This window comes from Rattus norvegicus, chromosome 15, assembly GCF_021556685.1.
Source record: "Rattus norvegicus strain SHRSP/BbbUtx chromosome 15, alternate assembly SHRSP_T2T, whole genome shotgun sequence".
NCBI classification, from domain to species: domain Eukaryota; kingdom Metazoa; phylum Chordata; class Mammalia; order Rodentia; family Muridae; genus Rattus; species Rattus norvegicus.
This window is the reverse complement of record NC_141548.1, coordinates 24,610,408-24,633,203: the sequence shown is the minus strand read 5'-3', so window position 1 is coordinate 24,633,203 and position 22,796 is coordinate 24,610,408. Positions and strand designations below refer to the sequence as shown.

Genomic DNA, 22,796 nt, shown 5'->3' with positions numbered 1-22,796 from the left:
CACAGTGTGCCGTTAGAAAGTTGATGTCATATTTTTGTCTGAAATGTTTTATGGATTGTTGTTTGACACCCGCCTCCCCTTAGAGTCAGTGAAAATGGTTCTGAGTGACCAACGGAAGCAGCTCCTCCAGAAATACAAAGAAGAGAAGCAGCTTCAGAAATTGAAAGAACAGCGAGAGAAAGCCAAAGTGTTCAAAGTGGGTCTCTACAGGCCTGCCGCACCCGGCTTTCTTGTCGCAGACCAGAGGGGTGTGAAAGCTGAGCCACAAAAGGTCCGTGTATGAGCAATTGTTCTCTTAACTCTGGAACTAAAAAGTCCATACTTAGCAGTGTCTATATACTGTAAATTTTTAGGGATAAAATTTAAATTTTAAACTGAGACATGAATACATTTTGCCAGTGTGGTTTATGTTTTGTTTTGTTTTGTTTTTTGTTTTTTTTTTTAATTGACCTTCTTTTGGCTGTTTAAAGGCTTTTCCATATACTGGGCGGATTACAAGATCAAAGGCCAGAGACCATATGGAACAGAGTAAGGTCGGTATCATTGTGGATAGATAATTACTACTGAAGAGGACATTATATTTTCCCCCTCCAAGTTTATCATCCATTAAAGCCTGAAACGACGTACAAGCATAGAGGTGCATTTATCAGACTTGAAGTATGAAGATTAGTGATGGCTTAGAGCAGTTGTGGCTCCATGCCAAGGAAGCCGTCACAGCGTTCTTTGCATAAACGCTTCCTGTGTGACCTGTCCCAGGCTTTACCATTTTGTAGCCGTCTGTCTGTCTGTCCGTCCGTCCGTCCATCTGTCTGTGTGTGCGACTGCCATGCTTTCTAGGCTAAGTGCATGAAGTGCAGATCAGAGTGGAGAGCACAGAGCAGTGGGGGATACAGTTCTGGGTTCTCTACTACACCAGTGGGGGGCCTGGGAGAGAATGAAGTCTGCTACTGGGAAAGGCAGCGACTTCAGTCGAGTAAGGAACCTAAGTTTTGTTTTTAACAGATTGGAGTCACTGCCATGTTCCTGTGACTTCTCTAGCCCTGGGCTACACACAGTCCTGAGTAAAATGCCGAGGCTTTATGGGTCTTAGTGTGGGCCTAGAAATAAAACGGAGGTGTTTATGGTATATCGGGAGGGAGAGTACGTGAGTCCAGCCACTGAGTAACGTTTTGATTGGATCAAGGAAACCTTATTGAGATGCCTGTATGTGGGCAGTAGTCTCGAGGTGAATGAACCCCAGGACAAATCTTTTGTCTTTAGGAGAAATGTAAAATTGAGGGATTTTTGCTATTGATTTTTTTTTTTTTTCTCAAGCAGTGTTGAGAATCACAGAGGCCGGGGATCTGTGCTCATTAGGCCTGTTCTATCCCACCTATACCACTGAGCAAATAACCAGACCAGGGTGCCCACGCCATTGACTGTTCACAGCTACTCATGTGCCTGAGTACATGAGCTTGAGGCCAGCCCCACAACACAACAAGGCCTTATTTCAGGGCAAGAAAGCCACAGTTAATGTTTTATTAGTATTTTCAGCATCTAATCAGCATATAAAGAAAATTTTGTTTTCTGAGGTAAGGTCTCACGTTGCTCTGACGGGCCTGGAGTTTAGAGAAATCTGCCTGCCTCTGTCTCCTTAGTGCTGGGATTGAAGGCATGTGGCATCTCCGGATTCCTGGTATGGTTTTGAGACAGGGTCACATGCAGCCCAGATTCTGCTGCAGCTTCCTGCTGGTTGAAGCTAGTCTTGAGTTGATGAATTTATGAGTTAGAAGTGCGCTTTGATTTACTATGCAGTTAAATGACAGAGTCTCTAATCTCTTCACAGACTGGGAGCAGGAATATCCCTCAGGCAGCTCAATTCGGCCAAAGACAAATTTCTGAAAAAAAACCATTAGACAGAGAGAAAAAAGGTAGGAATATTAGTGATGATGGCCAAGTTGGTGCTGCCCTGGGAATGACTCGAGAATGACAAAAGGCATCTGATTAGAACGTTTTTCCCAGTTATGCAGCCCATGGGTCCCACATCAGGGAAAGCGGCTGGATCAGTGGCAGCTACTCAGAGGGCCAAGCAGATGGCTGGAACAGTGCCATCTACCACAAGAAAGCCAGTCACAAGAGCCACCAATGGTAAGAAGAGATCATTGTCTGCATGCATATGTAATACAGTTTATAAAGACCAAGAAAGAAAAAAGGATCATGGCCCTGAAATATGGTGTGTTAATAATATAAAAAGTATTGGATATGCACGCTGAAGTACGAAACTGTTAATGGATCATGGGTGAGGGGTGTGTGTGTATCTGTGTCTGTGTGTGTTTGGATGTATGTGTGTATGGGTGGGGTGTGTATGGGAGTGGGGGTGTGTATGTGTGTATGTGTGGGGGTGTGTGTATGAGTATGTGTATGGGTGTGTATGTGTGGATGTATGTGTGTATAGGTGTGTGTGTGTATATGTATGGGGGTGTGTGTGTGTTTGTATGTGTGTATGGTTGGGGGTGTGTATGGGGGTGGGGGTGTGTATGTGTGTGTGTATGTGTATGTGTGTGTATGGGTGTGTGGGTGTGTATGTGTGTGTGTATGTGTGGGGGTGTGTGTATGAGTATGTGTATGGGTGTGTATGTGTGTATGGGTGTGTGGGTGTGTATGTGTGTGTATGTGTGGGGGTGTGTGTATATGTCTATGAGTATGTGTGTGTGTGTGTGTTTGTATGTGTGTATGGGTGTGTGGGTGTGTTATGGGGGTGTGTGTGTGTATGGGGGTGTAGGCCACAGGTCGACAGTGGGCTTCTTCTCCGTCACTCTTCACCTGGCTTTGGGAGGTGTGGTCTCGACCTGGAGCTTGAGAGTACAGCTAGACTGACCGGCCATTGAGCTCCAGGGATCCAGCAGGCTTCGCTTCCCTAGCTTTGGCTGTAGATGAGCGCTGCAGCTCACAGCTTTTCTAGGCGTCCCGGGGCCCTTGCGAGTACACATGTACAGTAAGCACTTTACCTGCTGGACTGCTGCACCAGCCTCTTGTAGCTTTCTTTCTGGCTGGCTTTTTTTTTTTTTTTTTGAGATTTAGTTTTACTTTATGTGTTATGGCTTTACCTGACTGTATGCCTGTGTACCACGGGACTGGTGCCCCTGGAAGCCAGAAGAAGGCATCTGATCTTCTGGGACTGGAGTTATAGGTGCTTGTAAACCTCCATGTGGGTGCTGGGACTCAGCCTCTGTAAGAGCAATCCACGTCCTCAACCGGAGCTCTGAGTCTGGTTTCTTTGAGACGAGGGCTCACCGTGTAGCCGAGGCTAGCCCGCATTCTCGATCCTGTTGCCTCAGGCTCCCTAGGGAATGCTGCAGTTACAGGCATGTGAGTCTGTTTTGTTGGTTGGTTTAGTGTTGACAGTAAGATGTGTTTTCTTTCATAAATAAGTCTTCATTTAGCAAACAGAAGAAGAGAAAGGAAACATTTTATTTTGGAAGGATGGTTTGTATTTCACAGGAAATTTCATTCGTTTTTGTCCCTTTCTGGTGTGACTGAAATCATAAAAGTTGAAGACATGCGTCCCTGTTTTTGTCTCGTCCAAACTCTGCCAGATTACCTAGCACTTTAGTCTGCAGCATTGATGTTATAAAGTGGATACGCTACTTCTTTTCTGTTTCAGAGAACGGATCAGAAAGAAGGGGACCAAGTAGAGGGAGACCTGCCGGAAAAGCAGAAGGCGAGCTGGACAAGGTAGGGTGCAGGCCTCACTTCCCAGCGCCAAACCTCGCTGTCAGGGAGCACTGAGTCACCTCGGAAGAACATGCTGTTTCCTGTTGGTTGGCCTCATCCTCTCACACTGAGAGCTGTTGTTCTGGTGATAAGATATTATTTACAACCTAAAGCTGTTTTTAAGTTAGTTATTTATCTTTAATTATTTTATGCCTATGGGTATTTTGCTTGCACATAGACTTTGTGCCCCCTGTGTGCCTGGTGCCTGAGCAGCCAGAAGAGGAAGTCAGGTCCCCTGGAATGGACGTTTCAGGTGGTTGTGAGGCTCCCTGTGTGGGCTAGGAATCTCTGGGTGCCCGGAAAGGAAGCCAGTGCTCTTAACCAGAGCCTTTGACCCAGCTCCCATAATCCAAGGTTATTTTTACAAAGCATTTGGTCCTCTAGAACAGGAGTCGGTCAATAAATACTAGGTTCCTCATTCTCAAAGACTTGCAATATTTCATGTAATTTTGGTAAAAACATTATTTTGTTAGTTGGATTTTTCCATTTTAGTTTTAATACATTTTTATTATAATAGCTACAAGGTATGGATTAATAAGGACTGGCTCTGAATTACAGCATTGGCTTAGTATCGCTAACCCTCTGATTTCAAGTGTACATTTTTTAAAGAGAGCCGGAGTTGGAGGCAGTGGTGAGCCTGCTGGGACCCCTCCTCTCTCTAGTTCTCCAAAGATCAGCTGTCACTCTCAAGTACCGAGCCACCACAGGGTCCAACTCGCTTTTCTGTAGCTGCTCTTGTTATCTGTGTCCTTTTGTAATGGTTGGACGAGTTCCTGGGAGAGAAATTCCAACTCTGTGCTGCTGGCTTCTCCCTAGATCATTTCTTCCCAAGGCATTGCATTGGGAAGTGAAGAGAAGCATTTGCAGTCGCAGAGCAGTGTGACAAACGAAGTGGAAAGCTTGCAGGAGACAGTGCCCGCAAAAGGGAGAGAGAGGGAGTCCTTCGCCCCTGAGCGCTGTGCCTTTCAGCCCCCACGTGGTCTGAAGACCTACCAAGTGGCTCCCCTGAGTCCCAGAAGTGCCAACGCTTTCCTGACGCCCAGTTGTGACTGGAACCATTTAAGACCAGAAGTGTAAGCAGACACAAATACTAACACACAAATAGTCTTAATAATGAGCACTTTCCTTTTAAGGGGTAACAAATGCCTTTCTACATTTCTGCTTTTTTTTTTTTCTGCACTGTGTTTAGCTAGTAAAAGTATGCTGGGTATAAATCACAAAAAGTAAATTGTTTAAAAAAAAAAAAAGTAAATTGTTGAGAAAAGTTCTTCAGAAGCCTACGATAATATCTGATAGTTTTGCAATTTCCTCTGAATTATCTTCATCATAAATATGTAGGGTATAAGTTTTTCTGTGTAGCCCTGGCCGTCATGGGATTTGCTCTGTAGACTAGGCACTATTGCTAGTGCTTTTTGCTTTTAATAGGGACTTAATCATAACCTGTAAATAATATTTACCTAATTTATTTACCTTTGTAGAGCTTTATTTTATGTGCATGGGTGTTTTGCTTTTGTGTATACAAGTGCACCACGTGTGTGCGATGCCTGTGAAGTGAGCTAGAGTTCCAGGTGTCGTGAGCTGCCTGTGGGTTTTGGGAACTGAACTCGGAGTTCTCTGCAAGAGCTACACGCACTTGACCCACTTCTCCAGCCCTGTAGTTGTTCTGTTGTCTCTTTTTTGTTGTTGTTGTTTTGTTTTGTTTTTTTTTGGTAGGGCTGAGATAGCAACTCACTCTGTGGCCTAAGCAGTCTTAGGAAATCATTTATGATTTTTAATTATGTGTGTCTTTGTCTGTGTGTGTGTGCGAGCGTGTGTGTGTGCATGTGCAGTGCACACATACTCATGTTTGTATGTCAGTGCTCGTTAGTATTGAGGCCAGAGGCATCAGGTCTCCCTAGAGCTAGTTAGAGGCAGTTGTGAGCCACCTGATGTGGGTGCTGAGAACTGAGCTTGGGTCCCCTGCAAGAGCAATAGGTCCTCTTAACCCGGGAGCCACTGGTCTCTTCTGCCTGCCTTCTTGTCAGCTACCTCTAGTGATAGGAAATCTGTACACTGGGGAGAGGAAGGCCAAGTGGAACCCTCAGAGGAAAAGGCAGATCTGCCCTGCCCGCAAAGACCAGGTTGTTGTTGTACACTACTAGGAATCACTCAGCAGCATCCGCAGCTGCTGATAGCTTTAAAAAGTCTTTTAAGAGTTTGAACATCTTTAGATTCTACTGTAACGAGTTTAATAGAGTTGCCTTAGTCTCATTACTGTTTAAAAATTTCCTGCCCAGAATAGGCTTTTTTAAAAAATTTTTTAAGACAGAATTTCTTCGTGGAGCCCTGACTATTCTGAAACTTTTTCTGTAGACCAGGCTGGCCTCAAACTCACAAAAATCCTCCTGTCTCTGCCTCCAGAGTGCTAGGATGCACTAGCCCAGTCATAGTAAGCATTTTTTTCTTTTTAAGATTTATTTATTGTATTTTATGTGAGTTAACTGTCACTGACTGTTGCTGTCTTCAGACACACCAGAAGAGGGCATCAGATCCCATTACAGATGGTTGTGAGCCACCATGTGGTTGCTGGGATTTGAACTCAGGACCTCTGGAAGAGTAGTCAGTGTTCTTAACCGCTGAGCCATCTCTCCAGCCCCCAGAATAAAAAATTATAAAGGTAGAAAGCCAGGTTGGCTGGTACTAGCTGGGAAGGCTGAAGATGAGGTTTGAGAGTGTGAGGCCACTCTCAGTTTCATAGCAAGATATCATGTCAAAAACAAACAAGAAACCGTAAAAGGTGTCTTTTTATCCCAGCATCCATGATATTGGACATCTGTGGCCAACACCCAATCCTCTGCTGGGGCTAAGGGCATGTATCGCCCCATCTGAAGAGAAATTTATTAAATAAAAGCCACTCTGTGTGTGTTACATAATGAGGCCTGCTCTCTAAAAAGCAAACTTTTCTATTTTATCCTTTTTTTTTTTTTTCTTTTTTTAAGCAACACTTTCAAATCTTTTAGATACATACATATATGTGGACTTCATTTTTTGTGATTTTTTTTTTTTTTTTTTTTTTTTTTGCCTATTTTTAGTGCCACAGCTCAAGACACAGCAAATGAAGTCTTGGTACAGCAAGAATCAAATAAATCACAATTTGGTTTGGATTCACAAACAGACTCTAGGAAAGGTATGTTGTTTTAATTAACACTGTCACTTCTCTGGCTTACGATTTTGTAGAATTTTATGTGAGCTCATTTTCACCGTGTAGTTCTTGTGTTGTGTCCAGGGCTTGGGAAATGAGGAGGAGGAGCTCTGGGGAGGCTGCTCAGCCACTAAGCTCTGGATCGGAAGGGCAGAGCTGGGTGTGGGCGGGGCTCACCCTGGGAGGAGGAGACACTGCTGTGGCTTTCCAGGCCTTGGGAAGAGACCCTTTCAGAACTACAGGAGAGCAGAGAGCATGCTTGAGGGCTGATGCTGGTAGATGACCTGTGACCTCCACACGCGTGGACACAGGAATATTAACAGCCATGACAGAGGAGATGTGAAGAAAGTGACCGAGGCGGAGACAGAGTTTAGATAAAACCGCAGGACTGTAAAAGTCTCCTGGGGAGGGGGGAAGTGTCACTTTATGAATTGGTCTTTAATGAATGTTTTTGTTCGTGCCGTAGAACGTGGCTTAAATCAGAAGGACGCGTCTACACCAAATTCAGATCACCTTTCAGTGAAAGGAATCACATCATCTGAAGCAGGTGACGGTCAGACGGGTCAGCCGCAGCACGACGTGCCGTATTTCAGGTTTGTGGTCGTTACTGTAAGACTTGGCATTCACGGCTAGGCCGCTCGTCCCAGACTGAAGTGTTGGATTGTGTGCACAGACGTTGAGTACGGTAGCTGGGGAGGAACTGGCTTTGGATGTCTTCCACATGCAGGTGGCCGTAAAGATGGTTTCTAGTCAGAGTGGCACGTGTGAGGGGAAGTCTCCTTCCCAGCCCTGGGGTCTGACTCTTCCTTGCAGGCCTTAACTGGCTTTCTGTTTGTTTGATGGTTTGTTTGTTTGTTTTGTTAATATTTTAAGGGATAAATACTGCATTTCAGGACAAACACCTTTAAGTCTTGTACAGTCTATTGTTTTGTTCTCGTCTGTGGTAAGTGTTGCTGGCATCCTGTTCTAGCGCCTGAAGAACTTTCTCGTGCGTGGGTACAAACCCCACCTGCCCTGCTCTGTCTCCGCTCACTTGGTGGGACTCAGTTGGTGTGAATAAACGGGGTTCAGCTGAAGCCAAAACTGAAAAGAGAAAAGCTGGAGGTGTCATTCGGCAGTGTCCCTCCTGGCATCCATTAGGTATTGAATAAATGGGCCAGGCCTGTAATCTCAGCACTCTGGAGGTAGAGCCAGGAGGATCCGGAATTTAAGGCCATCCTTGGCTACATAACAAGTTCCAAACAACTGGGGAAGCATGAGAGCTTGCCTTTTTCTTTTTAAAATCCTTTGCGAATTCCATACAATGTATTTTTACCAGATTCACCCCAGCTTTATTCTTTAATGCTTTCCTGGTCCGTACGTGCCTCCAAACCCCAGCAAGTCTTTTTTTATTGGTTTAAATAACCTAGGACTTCTCTTTGTGAGTGTACTGTCCACTGGAACATACTCGACCTACCAGAAGTCATACCTTTAAAGAGAACCGACTCTTTCTATCCCCCTGAAGTCATCAGCTGTCAGGGCTGAGACCAGACCGTCTTTGAAAATGCAAAGCAAACACTGATTCCCATGCCATTCCCTCAGCAGTGTCGGAAGTTGCTGTTATTTCCCCAGGACAGGTCTCGCAGTGTTTGAGCTTCGTCATCCAGCTAGAGGACATGCCATCTTCCTGTGGTACCTCTGTTGTTGGTTGGTCGGCATGTTATATATGTAGTTGTCATGCTTACACGTATGCTAGCCTTACACGTATGCCAGTGCACTGCGTGTGGCTGCTACCTGCAGAGGCCACACCAGAGGATTTTAGATCCCCTGCAAGTGGAGCGAGCAGAGGGCTGTGAGCTCTGTGTGGGTGCTGAGAATCAAACAGCACTCCTAACTGACAAGCCAGCCTTCTTCTATTTTAATTATCCTTTTCTGAGCCTTTCGTGTTAGCAGCCACTTGAATTGCTTCTACAATTATAATGTAAGAGTGTCTAGAGGTGTCCCTAGTTTTCGATGCCCTAAGACCCTGAGGTGACTACACATCCAGCTAAGTGATGTCAGGGCTAAGCTTCATCCCCGCCCTCATTACCTCAGTCCTTGTGTCTTAAGTCTGTCTGTTGAATGAACTAAGCCTTTTTCTTCCGTTCATTTCTGAGCTTTCCACTGTTTCGTCAAACCCAGAGCCGTGCGTGAGCTGTGGAAGTGCTCTGTCACTGAGCACATCTCTAGGCCTAACTTCTCTTTTAGGAAATCAGAGCTGAGCCCGGTGCAGAGGCTCACGCCTGCAAACCAGCGCTTGGGAGGCTTGGGTTTCAGGCTGTGTGTTACACACTGAGCGCGTGCACAGGGAGTCGACCCTCCCATGCCTTGTTTCGTTTCCTTTTATCTCCCCTGAGTTTGTTGGTATTTTTCTAGTTTTTCTTATTAAGGTAAGGGGTACATCATGTAAGTGTCACTGTATGTGTGCAGCGCACAGGTATTAAATACACTCATAGTGTCATGTGGCCATCACCTCCACCATCTCCATAACCTTCTTCTCCTGTATTCTGTATCAAGACAGATCCCCATTTCTCCTAAGAGCCCCTAGCAAGCGCCTTTCTAGTCTCTGTCTCCATCTTTTCTACTAAGTGCATCGTGCAATTAAATAGAACCACACACTATTTGCCTTTATTAATTAATTTATTTGGGGGGAGATTGGAGAGTTGTTTGAGACAGGGTCTCTTCATAGTCCTTCTGTCCTGGAACTTACTCTGTAGACCAAGATGGCCTTGAGTTCCCAGAAATTCACCTGCCTCTTCCTCCTGAGAGCCGTGCTTGAAGGTGTGCGTCACCACTGTCCAGCCTCTTTTTTTTTTTTCTTTTTTTTCGGAGCTGGGGACCGAACCCAGGGCCTTGCGCTTGCTAAATCCCCAACCCCTTCTTCATTTGTTTTTTTTTTTTGTTTTTTTTTTTTTTTTTGGTTCTTTTTTTTTTGGTTCTTTTTTTCGGAGCTGGGGACCGAACCCAGGGCCTTGCGCTTCCTAGGTAAGCGCTCTACCACTGAGCTAAATCCCCAGCCCCCTTCATTTGTTTTTAAGACAGTCTCAAGTAGCCCAGACTTGGTGAGGCAGGAGATGTTCCTGCATCAGCCTTCTGACTGGTGGGATTTTAGACATTTATCTACCACCCCAAACCAGCGTTCATTTTTGTGACTTGTTTCTTCCTCTTAGCATAGTGTCCTTAAGATTGATTGATTGATTGGTTGGTTGATTGATTGATTGATTTTTGAGTTGTGATCTCAATGTGTAGTCCTAACTGGCATGTACTTTACTTTGTAGACCAGACTGGTCTCCAACTCATGGGCAGTCTTCCTGTTTGTGCCCAAGAAGTGCTGAGATTACAGACCTGTGCTGTTGTCCTTTCTCATGGTTGGATAGTACTGGGGGTGGGAGGCTGGGCTGGAGGGAGAGCTCAGAAATTAAGGGTACTTTGCTGCTTTTACAGAGGAGTTTGGTCCCCAGCACCCACATGGCAGCCCCCAACCAGCTGTCACTTCAGGGAATCCGTACCCTCTTCTGTCCTTCAAGGGCCAAGCATTCATACACATGAAAGTAAATAAAGAAACGTGCTACTGCATATGAATCACAGTTTGCCTCTCCCTGGATCTGTCAACTGTGTTTCTGTTGTTTGTTTTGTTCTTATTCTTGTTCATGACAGCACCATGCTGTGTTCTCCTGACTGGCTTAAAATTCACTCTACACATTTTGAACCTGACTGGCCCAGAGCTCCCTGTAGCAGTCTCCAATGTCGATGGATCCTTCTGTCTCTGACTCTGGTGCCACCACACCCAGCTGTGATGGCACTTGGCTCCTGTCCATCTTTTATTGGCTACAATGTCTGGGAACATGAGTGTCAGTGTGCCTTTGGGACCTTGCTCTCGGTTCTTTGTGTGCACTGTGGGGTGTGTGTATGAGCACAGATTTAACTCCTCCTACGTCAGGTCTCAGCCTTAGCATTGTTCACATTGAGATTGCGTCCTTCTTGTTTGGGGTCTAATCTGCACGTTGTTGGGTGTTGGGAGCAGCTCTATCCTAGAGTGACAATCAAAAACGTCTTCAGCCAGGCTGTGACATACACCTTTAGTCCTAGCCGAAGGGAGGAGGATATTTGAGTTCAAGGTCAGCTAGGACTCTACAGTGAGTCCTGATCTCTTTAAAAAAAAAAAAAAAGTTTCTAGAGCTGCGCTGTGGTGGCACTCACCTTTAATCCTAGCACTTAAGAGGCAGAGGCAGGCAGATCTCTGAGTTTGAGACCAGCCTGGTCTACAGAGTGAGCTCTGGTATAGCCAGGGCTGCACAGAGAAACAACAGCAAAAAGGTCTCTGGACATCAAATGTTGTCTGTGAGCAAAACTGACCAAGACTCACCATCTAATCACCAGCCTCTGTACTGAAGGCCTCACCCTTACTGGAGAGAGTGGATTGTTTGTTCTTACCTCTTCCTTGACCCAGGGTCTTGCTCTGTGGCTGTGCCAGCGGCACTCAATAGGTGACCATGCTGGCTTTTCACTTGCAGAGAGCTCCTCCTCCCTCAAGTGCTAGGCCTGCAGGGATGCACTGCATGGTGAGCTTTAACCACAGACCTCACAGGGTTATCTCCAGCCTTTGGCACTCGGCTTGTCCTTAATTCCAAAAAGAACCATGTGTGAGTATGAATTAGACACCAGACTCGTTAGACTCTAGTGAGCCTCTGAACAGGGAACAGAACATTAGGAGTGGTGGTTGGAACGGAGGGGGGCGGGGGGGGATCTTGGCATCATGCACCCAATGTGAGTTTTAGGGAGAGAGGAATGGCCATACACAAAGTATACAATGACAGAAAATGTGTCTTTCATGAGTTTTAGTATAGTTCATTAAATCCTTACACATAAAGTCTCCACAATTACTATTGTCACTATTCTTTTTTTTTTTTTTTGGTTCTTTTTTTCGGAGCTGGGGACCGAACCCAGGGCCTTGCGCTTCCTAGGCAAGCGCTCTACCACTGAGCTAAATCCCCAACCCCTCATTTTTTTTTAATACCTGATTTTTAAAAAATATTTGGTTGTTTTGGTTTGGTTTTTGAGACAGGGTTTCTCTGTAGCCCTGGCTGTCCTGGAACTCACTTTGTAAACCAGGCTGGTCTCGAACTCAGAGATCAGCAACTTCTGCGTCCCGAGTTCTGGGATTTGTTTTAAACCATTTTAGCTTAATGTATTATGTCAAAATGGTAAGATTGAATTATTGTGGGCAATACTTGGAACACTAACATGTATATCATAATTTTAGAAAAATTCTCCAATCAGAAACTGACAGACTAAACTCACACTGCCTAGACTGGGAGAAGAAGCTAGAACTGGACATTCCCGATGATGGTAAGAAAAAGGCTATCTCAGTTCTGCTTCTTTTGTTGTTGTCATTGTGTTGGTTTTAGTTGTAGAGAGGTTCTCTCAGCACAGGCTGACCTAGAGCTCACTCTGTACTTGAACCTTGAACTCCAGGTCATCCTTTTTTACCTCCCAAGGGCTTACAGGGTCACACCTGACCACAAAAAGTGTTATGTTGTGTATTAAGGGGTGTGTGTGTGTGTGTGTGTGTGTGTGTGTGTGTGTGTGTTTGGTTTTTGTTGTTGTAATAGTAGTAGTAGTAAAAGAGATTCGGCCCAGGGTCTTGTATGTGCTAAGCAAATACTTGAACATCAAGTTCTATCCATAGCCCTTATTTCTGTTCATTTCAAAATTAAAACTCCTGTGTTGTCCAACTTTGTAGTTTTTAAAGATTTACTTATTTACATGAGTACACTGTAGCTGTCCTCAGACACACCAGAAGAGGACATCAGATCCCATTACAGATGGTTGTGAGCCACCATGTGGTTGCTGGGAATTGAACTCAGGACCTCTGGAAGAGCAGTCAGTGCTTTTAACCGCTGAGCCACCTCTCCAGCCCATATTTTGTTTTCTTAATGTGACTTAGGTATAGTAGTGTTATCTAGTATTCCTTTAATCTCGTTGTTCTGGAGGCAGAGACAAGGTGGATCATGAGTTCAAGGCTAGCCTGATCTACAGAAGAAGTTCCAGGATAGCCAGGGCTACACAGAGAAACCCTGTCTCAAAAAAAAAAAACAAGAAAAAAATATATTTGTATGTGTTTATATATGTATATATATGTTTACTCTGAATTATAATTATGTAAATCAGTATGAAAACAAATTTTGGCAAAGGTCCTTAGTCCCACTTATTTGGAGAAGCCATTTATAAAAAGTCACCAGTCCAAGGTCCTTGGATACTTACATGCCTTGGCCGTGTGAGGTTGAAGTCTCATAAAATACAAGGTGGGGGGATCCTATTCGCTGTGAAGCCGTGTATGATTGAGGGTGGACGTTGTTAACTGTTACTGGTTCTTCAAGCAACTGCTGCTCAGTGTTGATGGCCAGTCATTTTTGTTGCTGTAGGAATTTGATCTTGCGAGCTCCAGGGTATGAGATTAGGTCTCAGTTGTCTGGCTGCTATAAAGGCCTGTTTTCATTTCTTAACTTCTTTAGCTAAAGATCTTATCCGGACAGCGGTTGGTCAAACAAGACTCCTTATCATGGAGAGATTCAGACAGTTCGAAGGACTGGTGGATAATTGTGAATATAAACGCGGGGAAAAGGAGACCACCTGTACAGATCTGGATGGATTCTGGGATATGGTTAGTTTTCAGGTATGTGTCAGGTGTGTTGTCTACTTCTGCTTCCAATATCAGTAAAATGGGACGATGGTCGTTCAGCTGCTGTATAGGATGAAAAGAGAGAGCTATCGGGAAGCCCCATGCAGCTGCACCACCTTCTCCCCCATGTTGTCAGTCTGTAACAATGGTGTATGGGAGGAATGAGCTGGTGCGATACTGAGTTCCTGTTGTGCACCAGGCGTTGTGTTAGAGACGACCAAAAGGCAGGAGAGAGCAGGGCATGGTGGCACACACGGTGCCCAATCCCAGGCAAACACAGGTGGGTTTCTGAGTTTGAGGCCAGCCTGGTCTACAGTTCCAGACAGCCAGGGGTCACACAGAAACACAGAGAATCTGTCACCCTTTTCCAGCACCCAACTCAAGTGGGACACATATGACCTCTCAGGCACATGTATATAACATACACACATAAAATAAAATCAGTCCTGAAGGAAGGAAAACAAAACAAGGTCACTTGTACATGGTGGCTCATCGCCCTGGGAAGCTGAGCCTATAGAATTTGCATTCAGAATTGGATTCAGAATTAGGAACAACGTACAGTGCTTTCTGCTGTGCAGGATATTCGTAGGTTACATGCAAATGCCAGGGATCCCACCCTCTCCGGGGTGTGGTGCTGAGGACCTGACTTGGGGCTTTCCCTCTGCTGGGCAGGCACTTGGTCATTAAGTTGTTCCTTCTTCTCTGGATTTGGAATTTGTAGGGTTTCTTCTCTCTCCCTTCCCCTCCTCCTCCATAAAAACAATAAGAAAGAAAGCATGAAAATGAACAATCCAATTTAAAATTTTGGAAAAAAGAGCTGAATGGATGGATGCCTTAGCACAGGACAGAAGCTGGTGAGACGGTGAGTTTCTGAAGTGAAGCTCAGTATCGCTCGCCCTCAGACGTTAACTGATGAAGCAGGAAGGTCGCTAGGCAGGCAGGCAGCCTGGAGAGCTGGCCATGTGTGCGTCCTTTATGCAGGGTTTAAAAGTTGCTAGACCAAACATGTCAACAGTTTTACCACAAAGGTTCTTGATTTGGGTCAGGCACATCTTTGATCCCAGCACTCAGGAGGCAGAGGCAGGCAGAACTATGAGTTCAAGGTCAGCAGGGTCTAGGGAGAGAGTTCCAGGGCAGCTAAGGCTGCACAGAGAAACCTTCTTTCAAAGCAACGACAAAAATCTTGAACACACAATTTCCAGTGACTTTAACTGAATAAGCCCCGGCTTTGGGAGGTGGAGGCTGGAAGATTGGGAGTTCCCGATGTTTTCTTGGACTGTACAGCAAATTGTGGGCTATCCTGGATTGATGTGAGTCAGTCTCTCTCTCTCTCTCTCTCTCTCTCTCTCTCTCTCTCTCTTTCCCTCTTTCTCCTCTCTCCCTATCTATCTCACACACACACACACACACACACACACACACACACACACACACACACACTACTCTACACATACACCCCAACACACAGGATTTTAAGTTTAATAACTACCAGTTCTAAATCACCATTTTGTTTTGTTTGACATGGTCATTCATTTTAGAGTCCTAAAGTAGCAATTAACATAACATTAATTGAATGAACTTTGGCTTTTATTACCAGGTCGATGATGTAACCCAAAAGTTCAACAACCTGATGAAACTCGAGGAGTCTGGATGGAAAGACAACAATAATCCAAGCAAAAAAGTCATCCGGGTAGGTTTGTGCGCTTCCTACCCAGTTTTCTAGCATAAATTCTTCTCTGACTTTTGTTTTTTTTTATTTGTCTGTCTGTCTGTCTATCTATCTATCTATCTATCTATCTATCTATCTATCTATCTCTGTGGGTGGGCAGGCCAGTCGGGTTGTGCTACGAGGTGCAGGTGAGGATCAGAGGACAAGTTGGAGGTGCTGGTTCCTCACTTCTGCCATGGAAACTTTGACTGTTCACAAACTAAATTTCATATGGTGCTTATTCTGATTGGTGTGGGGCCAGGGGAGCAAGAATATAGTCAACACAAAATGTCTTCTTCCAAAAGGAAGAAAGTGACACATGAGCGGTGGAGTTGAGGTGACTGAAGCGCTCCTAGACAGTAGGTGGATGGGCATGTGTTTTATTCTGAGAGCTGGACCTGTGTCGATGTGGGCGGTGCGACAGCTTTGTAGTGCCAGCTCTTTGGAGGCTGGGCAGAATGATTACCTTGAGTTCAAGGCCAGTGTGGGTTGTAGCACGGATCAGGACAGCAAGGACTATAAAGCAAGACTCTGCTGTACAAAACCAGAGCAAACCTCCTATGTGTATGTATGTGCTTGCGATTGCAATAGCAGATACTTTGCGTTTTGTTTAAGCTGAACTCTAGAGAGTCACACACATGTTAAGCTTCAGAGCAGTCCAATTAGAGGGCGCTGCAGTCACAGTTTATGGTTGAAAATCCCCAAACTCCAAAAGATGGAATCATTTGCCCAAGGATTTCACTCCAGGTTTGTTTGTTTTTAAGTTTATTTATTATGTATACAGTGTTCTGCCTGCATGTATCCCTGCAGGCCAGAAGAGGGCATCAGATTCCATTACAGGTGATTGTGAGCCACCATGTGGTTGCTGGAAATTGAACTCAGGTCCTCTGGAAGAGCAGTCAGTGCTCTTAACCACTGAGCCATCTCTCCAGCCCCATTCCAGGGTTACTTGTTTCAGAGCGCATGCCCTCAGTGGGCAGATCGCACCCCCTCACTGTTGGCATGCTTCCTGTGGGGCAGACTGGAAAACATGCTTTGCTAATCTAATAATCCACTTAGAGGGCTTAAAAACATGTGTTCTGTGTCTTACACAGAGTAGCTTGCAGAGACCTGTAACTCCAGCTCTCGGGGGCTGGACTCTGGGGGCGCCTGCACTCATGCATATTCTCACACAGAAACACACACATGTACACACATCTTTTAAAAAATCCATCTTACTTACGCCTCATGGACATTTGTCAAATTAAGTGGTCAGTTTTCTTCTGATTTTAGAAGTACACTTAGTTTATAAACTTAGGTTGATACTTTATACTGTGTTATACAAACTAAGATGTTCTGAATTCTGTCTTAGTAAAGAAACTTTATTATTTCTTCTCAATGAAATCTCACTACAAAGATCTGAGAGGAGGAAAGGTTAGATCGTTGAGCATAGTTTAAATCTTCTGTAATAGCAAAGGATGTTGTTTAAAGAGGGGCTAGTGTAATATTTGTCTTTTGGGATGGGTCTTACTAAGTATCCCAGCCTGAATTCAAACATGAAATCTGTTGGGGTCTAAAAGTCACCCCATACCACACGAGTCCCAATCTCAGTTAAAAGGGATGGTTTATGGAACACATACCCCAAGCCTGACTAACCAGGGCAACAGCTCAAGGCTGTGCGCTGGACATCTCTCAGGGCCAGCTTATGAAGGCTAAACCCACATGAGCCCCTACGCAGGTGCTGGAAGTGCTGCCCAGCCCCGGCTCAAGCCGTTTTAAACGCACTTTACTTTGATGGGTCCTACATAAATGAACCTTATAGTCATGGAATTTCAGATTAACAAACCTCAGAACGTTTAGAACGTAAGTTACATGGGGAACATGGCCCTAATCTGAATCAAGTTGTTTTTCTGGGTCAGTGACTGGCAGGCATATTACAGCAATGATACAAAATAGCTGGAACAAAATGGCTGCCGCTATAATGGGGGCGGGGGAGCTTCAAAAGAATCCTCTGCCTCAGCCCAGGGTCCTGGGATTACAGGCTTGCACTGCTGCTCCTGACATACGGTGGGTATTTAATTGCTTAGCTCTCAAAATAATAATATATCAGTGGCTCTATCGTATAATAATTGTAATTCTCCCCGTGACCACCAGATGTCTCTCCTGCATTGTTTAGTCTGGTTGGGGCGAACTTTATGAAACTTCAAGTTCCCCCCACCACCAGTGACACACTTCTCCAACCAGGGCCTACCTACTCCAGCAGGGCCACATCTATTCTGCCAAACAGTTCTCTTGACTGGGGACCAGCCATCCCCACACGTGAGTCTGTGGGTTTATTTTCACCCACATCACACAAGGTGATGCTCAATTGGTGGGGCCTCCTTTAATACCAGCCGGTCCTTAGGTTGAAATGGGTGTGGATTCAAGCTAGCGGGGACAACATAGGGAGACCCTGCTTCAGAATAAAAAGTTAAAAGGGAACTATGTCAGGGCTCGGGGGCAGTCTTCAGTACCACAGGGACAGGAGAAGGCGGGAATGAACACCTTTAATTACTATTCTTCCTTGCAGAAAAAAATTGTGCCTGGTAAAACAAGCAAAGCAAAGCAGGACGAAGACGGACGAACGGCAGCTAGGAGTCGTCTCGCCGCCATAAAGAACGCAATGAAAGACCGGCTGCGGCAGGAAGCACAAGCCCAGGCTGCAGTTCCAGAGATACCAACGGCAGCTGACAAAATAGTGTTTGATGCTGGGTTCTTCAGAATCGAGAGTCCTGTTAAGTCGTTCTCAGGTTTGTCGTTTGGCTGAGGGGCGAAGTGGGGGCTTGAGTAAAAGGTCAAAAGTGACTTTCACTTGAAAAGACCCCATGCACTGATTTCTAGAAATAGGCTCCGTGCTGGCAGGCCCACACGCACATCACGGTTTGAGAGGTGTGCTCATACTGGCTTGTGTGGGATTTGTCTTTTAAGATCCCGTTGGTGTTTTCCAAGTGATGTCATAGCTGCCGCTGCCGTGCAGTCCCAGTCTGTGAGGTTCTATGGCAAGCTAGGTTAGAGTGACATGCTGAGGAAGCGGACCTGAGCTGTCTCACTTCCCTCAGACGTGCAGTCAACCACAGGCCCTCTGCATGGGGCTGGGGAGGCGACTGAGTTGCTGCGATTGAGATCCTTGGGGTCAGACTCAGCTTGACTCGTGCTCGGCAAGCACTTGTCCTTTGAGCTACAGGCTCCCTCTCTGAATTCTCTCAAAGACAAGGCCTGGCTAAGTTCCCCAGGCTGTCCTTGGACTCATGCAGACCTGCAGCCTGCTGTGGTCCTGCTGCCCAGGCCTCTGGAGAGGCTGTGGTGTGAGGCCGCACATCCCTGCACTCAGGGCTTTCTGTGTGCCGCTCACCGGCGGTCATTCCCCTACCTCCTGCTAGGACTGTGCTTCTGGCACCGGCCTCTCACGTGCATGGTGGAAGAAGCCAAGGGTCTCAGCGGTTTGTTTGCAAACACGTGCTTGTTCTTCGTTCCCATGACTGACCTGTGTTTCAACTGTGCTTGGTAACCGTCTACAGCAGGGTGTAGCCTGTCTCAACTTTACCAGGAAATAAATACTCTGAATGATCAAAGGAACTTGTTAACACACTAGGTTTCGTTCTTTTTCCCTCTTTTTTTTTTTTTTTTTTTTTTTTGACACAGGGTTTCTTTGTGTGGCCCTTGCTGTCCTAGAACTCACAGTATAGACCAGGCTGGAGTCAAACTCACAGAGATCTCTTGGCTCCTCCTCCATGCTGAGACTAAAGGTGCATGCCATGGCGTCTCGGAGTCAGCACTTAGGACCTAAGTACTCGCTTGCCTGAGTGAGCTAAGGCTAGCTCGCTTGCTAATTTACATTATGCCTTTAAAATACTCTTACTGTTACCGCTTATTGTAAGTTTTAGTGTTTTATTTTATGTATATGCATGCTTACCTACACGGTTGTCTGCATCGTGGGCACGGCATAGCAAAGCGAAGCATGGGCTAACGTGGTAATCCTCTTGTCACAGAAGGTTCCTGGCACCGGCAGTAACAAGAGTAGGCTCTGTACTGCCTTTCTAAACAAAAAAATGATCGAAAAGACTTGCGATGGAGGTTGTTTTTTCTTTTCTAGTCCTGTCCTCTGAACGTCGTTCTCAATTCGGAGCACACGTGTCTGCCAGCAGAGCTGTGCCTGAGGGCAGGGCTGCAGGGGACCTTCTCAGACAGAAGACGCCACTGAAGAGGCCTGACCCGCAGAGCAGCACGATCGAGCATGTTGATCGGACGTTTTCAGATGGACTTGAAAGCAGGTATCTCTTTAATGTGTATTGTGAGATTAACCGTGTTGACGTGAGCTGCCATTCCATACAGTTAAGCTGGTGGAGTGTGACAGCTGTACGTTTCTAATTAAACTTATAACCCCGCACTGTGGGCAAGTCTGGCTGTATTCTGAGGAAACAGACGTCCTGTTTCAGGTTGGCGTCAACTGGAGTAGTCCAAGCCACTCAGGAGACTGAGGTGGAAGGAGTATTACCAGCAGTTTGGAACCAGCCTTAGCAACAAACACCAGTGTCTTAAGAGAAAGCACCAAGACTGAAGTTGATAAGTGGTCCTGTTGTGAATGGCAAAAGTGCGGTACATGGGAGAGAAGCAGTGTGGTGTCTTCTGTGCACGGCAGATCTCAGCTCAAAGCCACCCATGTGGCATGCAGCTTGAGCACGTGGGACAAGTCATTCGCTCAGCCTCACTCTCCTCATCTGTGGAACAGGAGCGCTCTGCCGTTGGTGGGGGTGAAGAGGCTCGTGCCCTCGTACCGTGGTTATAGAGAAGATGCCCAGTGTGTAGACATCGCTTTAGGACGTTAACTCGTGACAGCCCTTACAGTAGCCATGCCAGACGCTGGAGGAGAAACCCAAGTGTATCCTAGTGAGGTTGAGCTTGCGATTGACCCAGCTGATCCGTTCTCTACACAGTCGCATCAGCTTAGCCTGCTGCGCTTACAGCGGCTCATCTGAGAGGGAAAGGGAACCGTGAGGAGTAGGAAGCTGTACTCTGATGTCTGGAGAAGATGCGGGGCTTGTTACTAATCTGAACTTTGGAAAATATTGAACACTCCTCATTGTAAAAACATACCACTAAGTGTGGCATGGGGTGGGGGCAGGCCCTGTGCGTCAAAATAGAAGAGGCACATGGAAGTCCTTAACTATTCTTTAATACATACCAAAAGCATTTTCACCTTTTAGGGCCACAAAAATGCTTTTTGGTATTATAAAAATCTGTGTTTTTTTTTTTAATATTTATGTATTTGAGTACACTGTCACTGTCTTCAGATACACCAGAAGAGGGCATTGAATTCTATTACAGATGGTTGTGAGCCACCATGTGGTTGCTGGGATTTGAACTCAGGACCTCTGAAAGAGCAGTCAGTGCTCTTAACCACTGAGCCATCTCTCCAGCCCCAAAATCTGTGTTTTTTAAGATACCAATTTATTATCATGCTGCTTTGTATAATTATATTCGTTATCTGTATTAGGAAGATCTGTAATAGCAGTTGAGTTATATTGTAATTGTCCCTCCCAAAATCAGGTTCTGGGACCAGCAACAGTGGGTAAAGGCATTTGTTTTGCCAGCCTGTGGCCTTCAAATACACACACACACACACACACACACACACACACACACACACACACACAAAATGTTTTTTAAATGTTTTGTTGCAAACATCTTACAAGAAGGCATCTTAAAAATAAACAGCTTAGAACCAGGCAGTGGTGGCACATGCCTTTAATTCCAGCACTCGGGAGGCAGAAGCAGGTGGATCTCTGTGAGTTCGAGGCCATCCTGGTCACAGCAAGACAAAATTGCAATCTGTTTAATTACTTCGAATGTGTAGATTCACGCATGCATGCTGTGACATGTGTGGAAGCCAGAGGGCAGCTCTCAGCGAGCAGTTCTCTCTCCCCAACATGTGGCTCCAGGGGTGAGCTCAGGTCACCAGGCTTGGTGGCAGGCTCCTTTACCTAGGAATCACCTTATTGGCCCCTGAAGAGACTATGACAGATAAATTTTTTAAAGTTTTTTATTAACATACGAAAGAGTGGGTTTGTGGTTCTGATTTTGGTGGTCCTGGGATTGAACACAGAGCTTTCACATGCTAGGCAAGCACCCTCTGCCAGCCCTGGACTTCGTTGTCATTGTTTCCAGTTGCATTGTTTTCTATGTTCGTTGTGTCTGTCTGTGTCTGTGGGCACAAACATGCTCAGATCTGGTCTCTACTTACGTTTATGATTAAAATGTATTGAGTTATACTATCAAGTAAGCATGGCCAACTTGCAGGCGTGATAGCCCATCTGTGGATCCAGCACTTGGGAAGCTGAGGCAGGAGAGTTGAGAAGCCAACCTGGGTTATGTAGCAAGAATGGTCACACAGGACACAGCAAAGTCGCTTCACAGTGCCTGAGCTGCTTTGCTTCAGAGCCCAGCCTCACCCTGACCTGTTCCAGTCCTGTGGCTCTGGGTTTGGCTGACAGTCAGCATTGCAGGTGGAACCGTATTAGCCTGAGCGGTTGGCATGGGAAGGGGCCTGTGAGCTTCTAGGGAAAGAGGGCGTCGTCTGTGTGGCCATCATAAACTGTCCAGTCTGTACAGAGGAGCAGGCTCCTGGGCCAGGCTCTATGTTCAGTTCCACTATGCAAGCTAGTGGCCTCCATGCAGGGTGGATGACTGTGATGTGTTTCGTTACTGGTGTATAATACCACGGCTCGTTTCAGGTGCAGCCAAGTAGAAGACATCCTGTGTCCCGTACAGCAAGATTCAAGTGACGTAGAGCGTGTAAGTCCTTGTGCGCGGTGGTGGCAGGCAGCCATGGGTGTGGTGTTTATGAAGACACTAACAGGCAGAGTCGTCGTTCCCGTTCGACTGTTCCTTGGGGTGTTTGAAGCCATGCTGTGTTCTTCAGGACACATCAAGATGGCCTCTTTAAAGTTCTTTGAAAGAATTGCTTTCTGTCTCTGTGTTTTGCCTGCATGTATATCTATTCACTGTGTGCATAGTCTCCTGGACCTGGAATTACACACGGTTGTGAGCTGCCATGTGGGTGCTGGGAATCAAACCCAGGCCCTCTGAAGAGCAGCCAGTGCTCTTAACCTCTGAGCCATCTCTTGCCATGGCCTCTAATCTTTGAACCAGATTTGATGGTGACAGTAACTACTCGTCTGTGTTATTACATCTGGTTTCCTTCACTCCGTAGGCCTTGAACTGGAACCTTCTTGCCCCAGAGTCCTGGGGACACCAGGCCCAGTTTGCTCTTGTAATTTACTTTCTCTTCCCAAAAACATGTGCCACTCTGTGCTGAGTGGGCGCTTGCTGAAAAGGCTGCTGTCTTCCTCACGGTGTTCTTTATGATCTGTGCAGATGTCCTGAAGCAAGACAGTGAGACTCAGGACGGTCTTCACACGTTCTGTTTTGTTTTTTCC

General features: G+C 45.8%; 1 protein-coding gene across 1 annotated transcript in view; it reads left to right on the top strand.

Moving 5' to 3' along the window:
• Dlgap5 (DLG associated protein 5) overlaps positions 1 to 22,796 on the top strand; it is a 30,494-nt gene that overhangs the window by 4,763 nt on the left and 2,935 nt on the right. The window contains exons 3-16 of the mRNA NM_001135802.1: positions 84 to 271; positions 471 to 533; positions 1,826 to 1,910; positions 2,002 to 2,127; positions 3,644 to 3,714; positions 4,570 to 4,826; positions 6,825 to 6,919; positions 7,401 to 7,527; positions 12,216 to 12,301; positions 13,468 to 13,628; positions 15,232 to 15,324; positions 17,891 to 18,110; positions 19,454 to 19,631; positions 22,092 to 22,152. Of these exons, the coding sequence (NP_001129274.1) occupies positions 84 to 271; positions 471 to 533; positions 1,826 to 1,910; positions 2,002 to 2,127; positions 3,644 to 3,714; positions 4,570 to 4,826; positions 6,825 to 6,919; positions 7,401 to 7,527; positions 12,216 to 12,301; positions 13,468 to 13,628; positions 15,232 to 15,324; positions 17,891 to 18,110; positions 19,454 to 19,631; positions 22,092 to 22,152 (1,811 nt within the window). The remainder of the gene's footprint in view (positions 1 to 83; positions 272 to 470; positions 534 to 1,825; positions 1,911 to 2,001; positions 2,128 to 3,643; positions 3,715 to 4,569; positions 4,827 to 6,824; positions 6,920 to 7,400; positions 7,528 to 12,215; positions 12,302 to 13,467; positions 13,629 to 15,231; positions 15,325 to 17,890; positions 18,111 to 19,453; positions 19,632 to 22,091; positions 22,153 to 22,796) is intronic.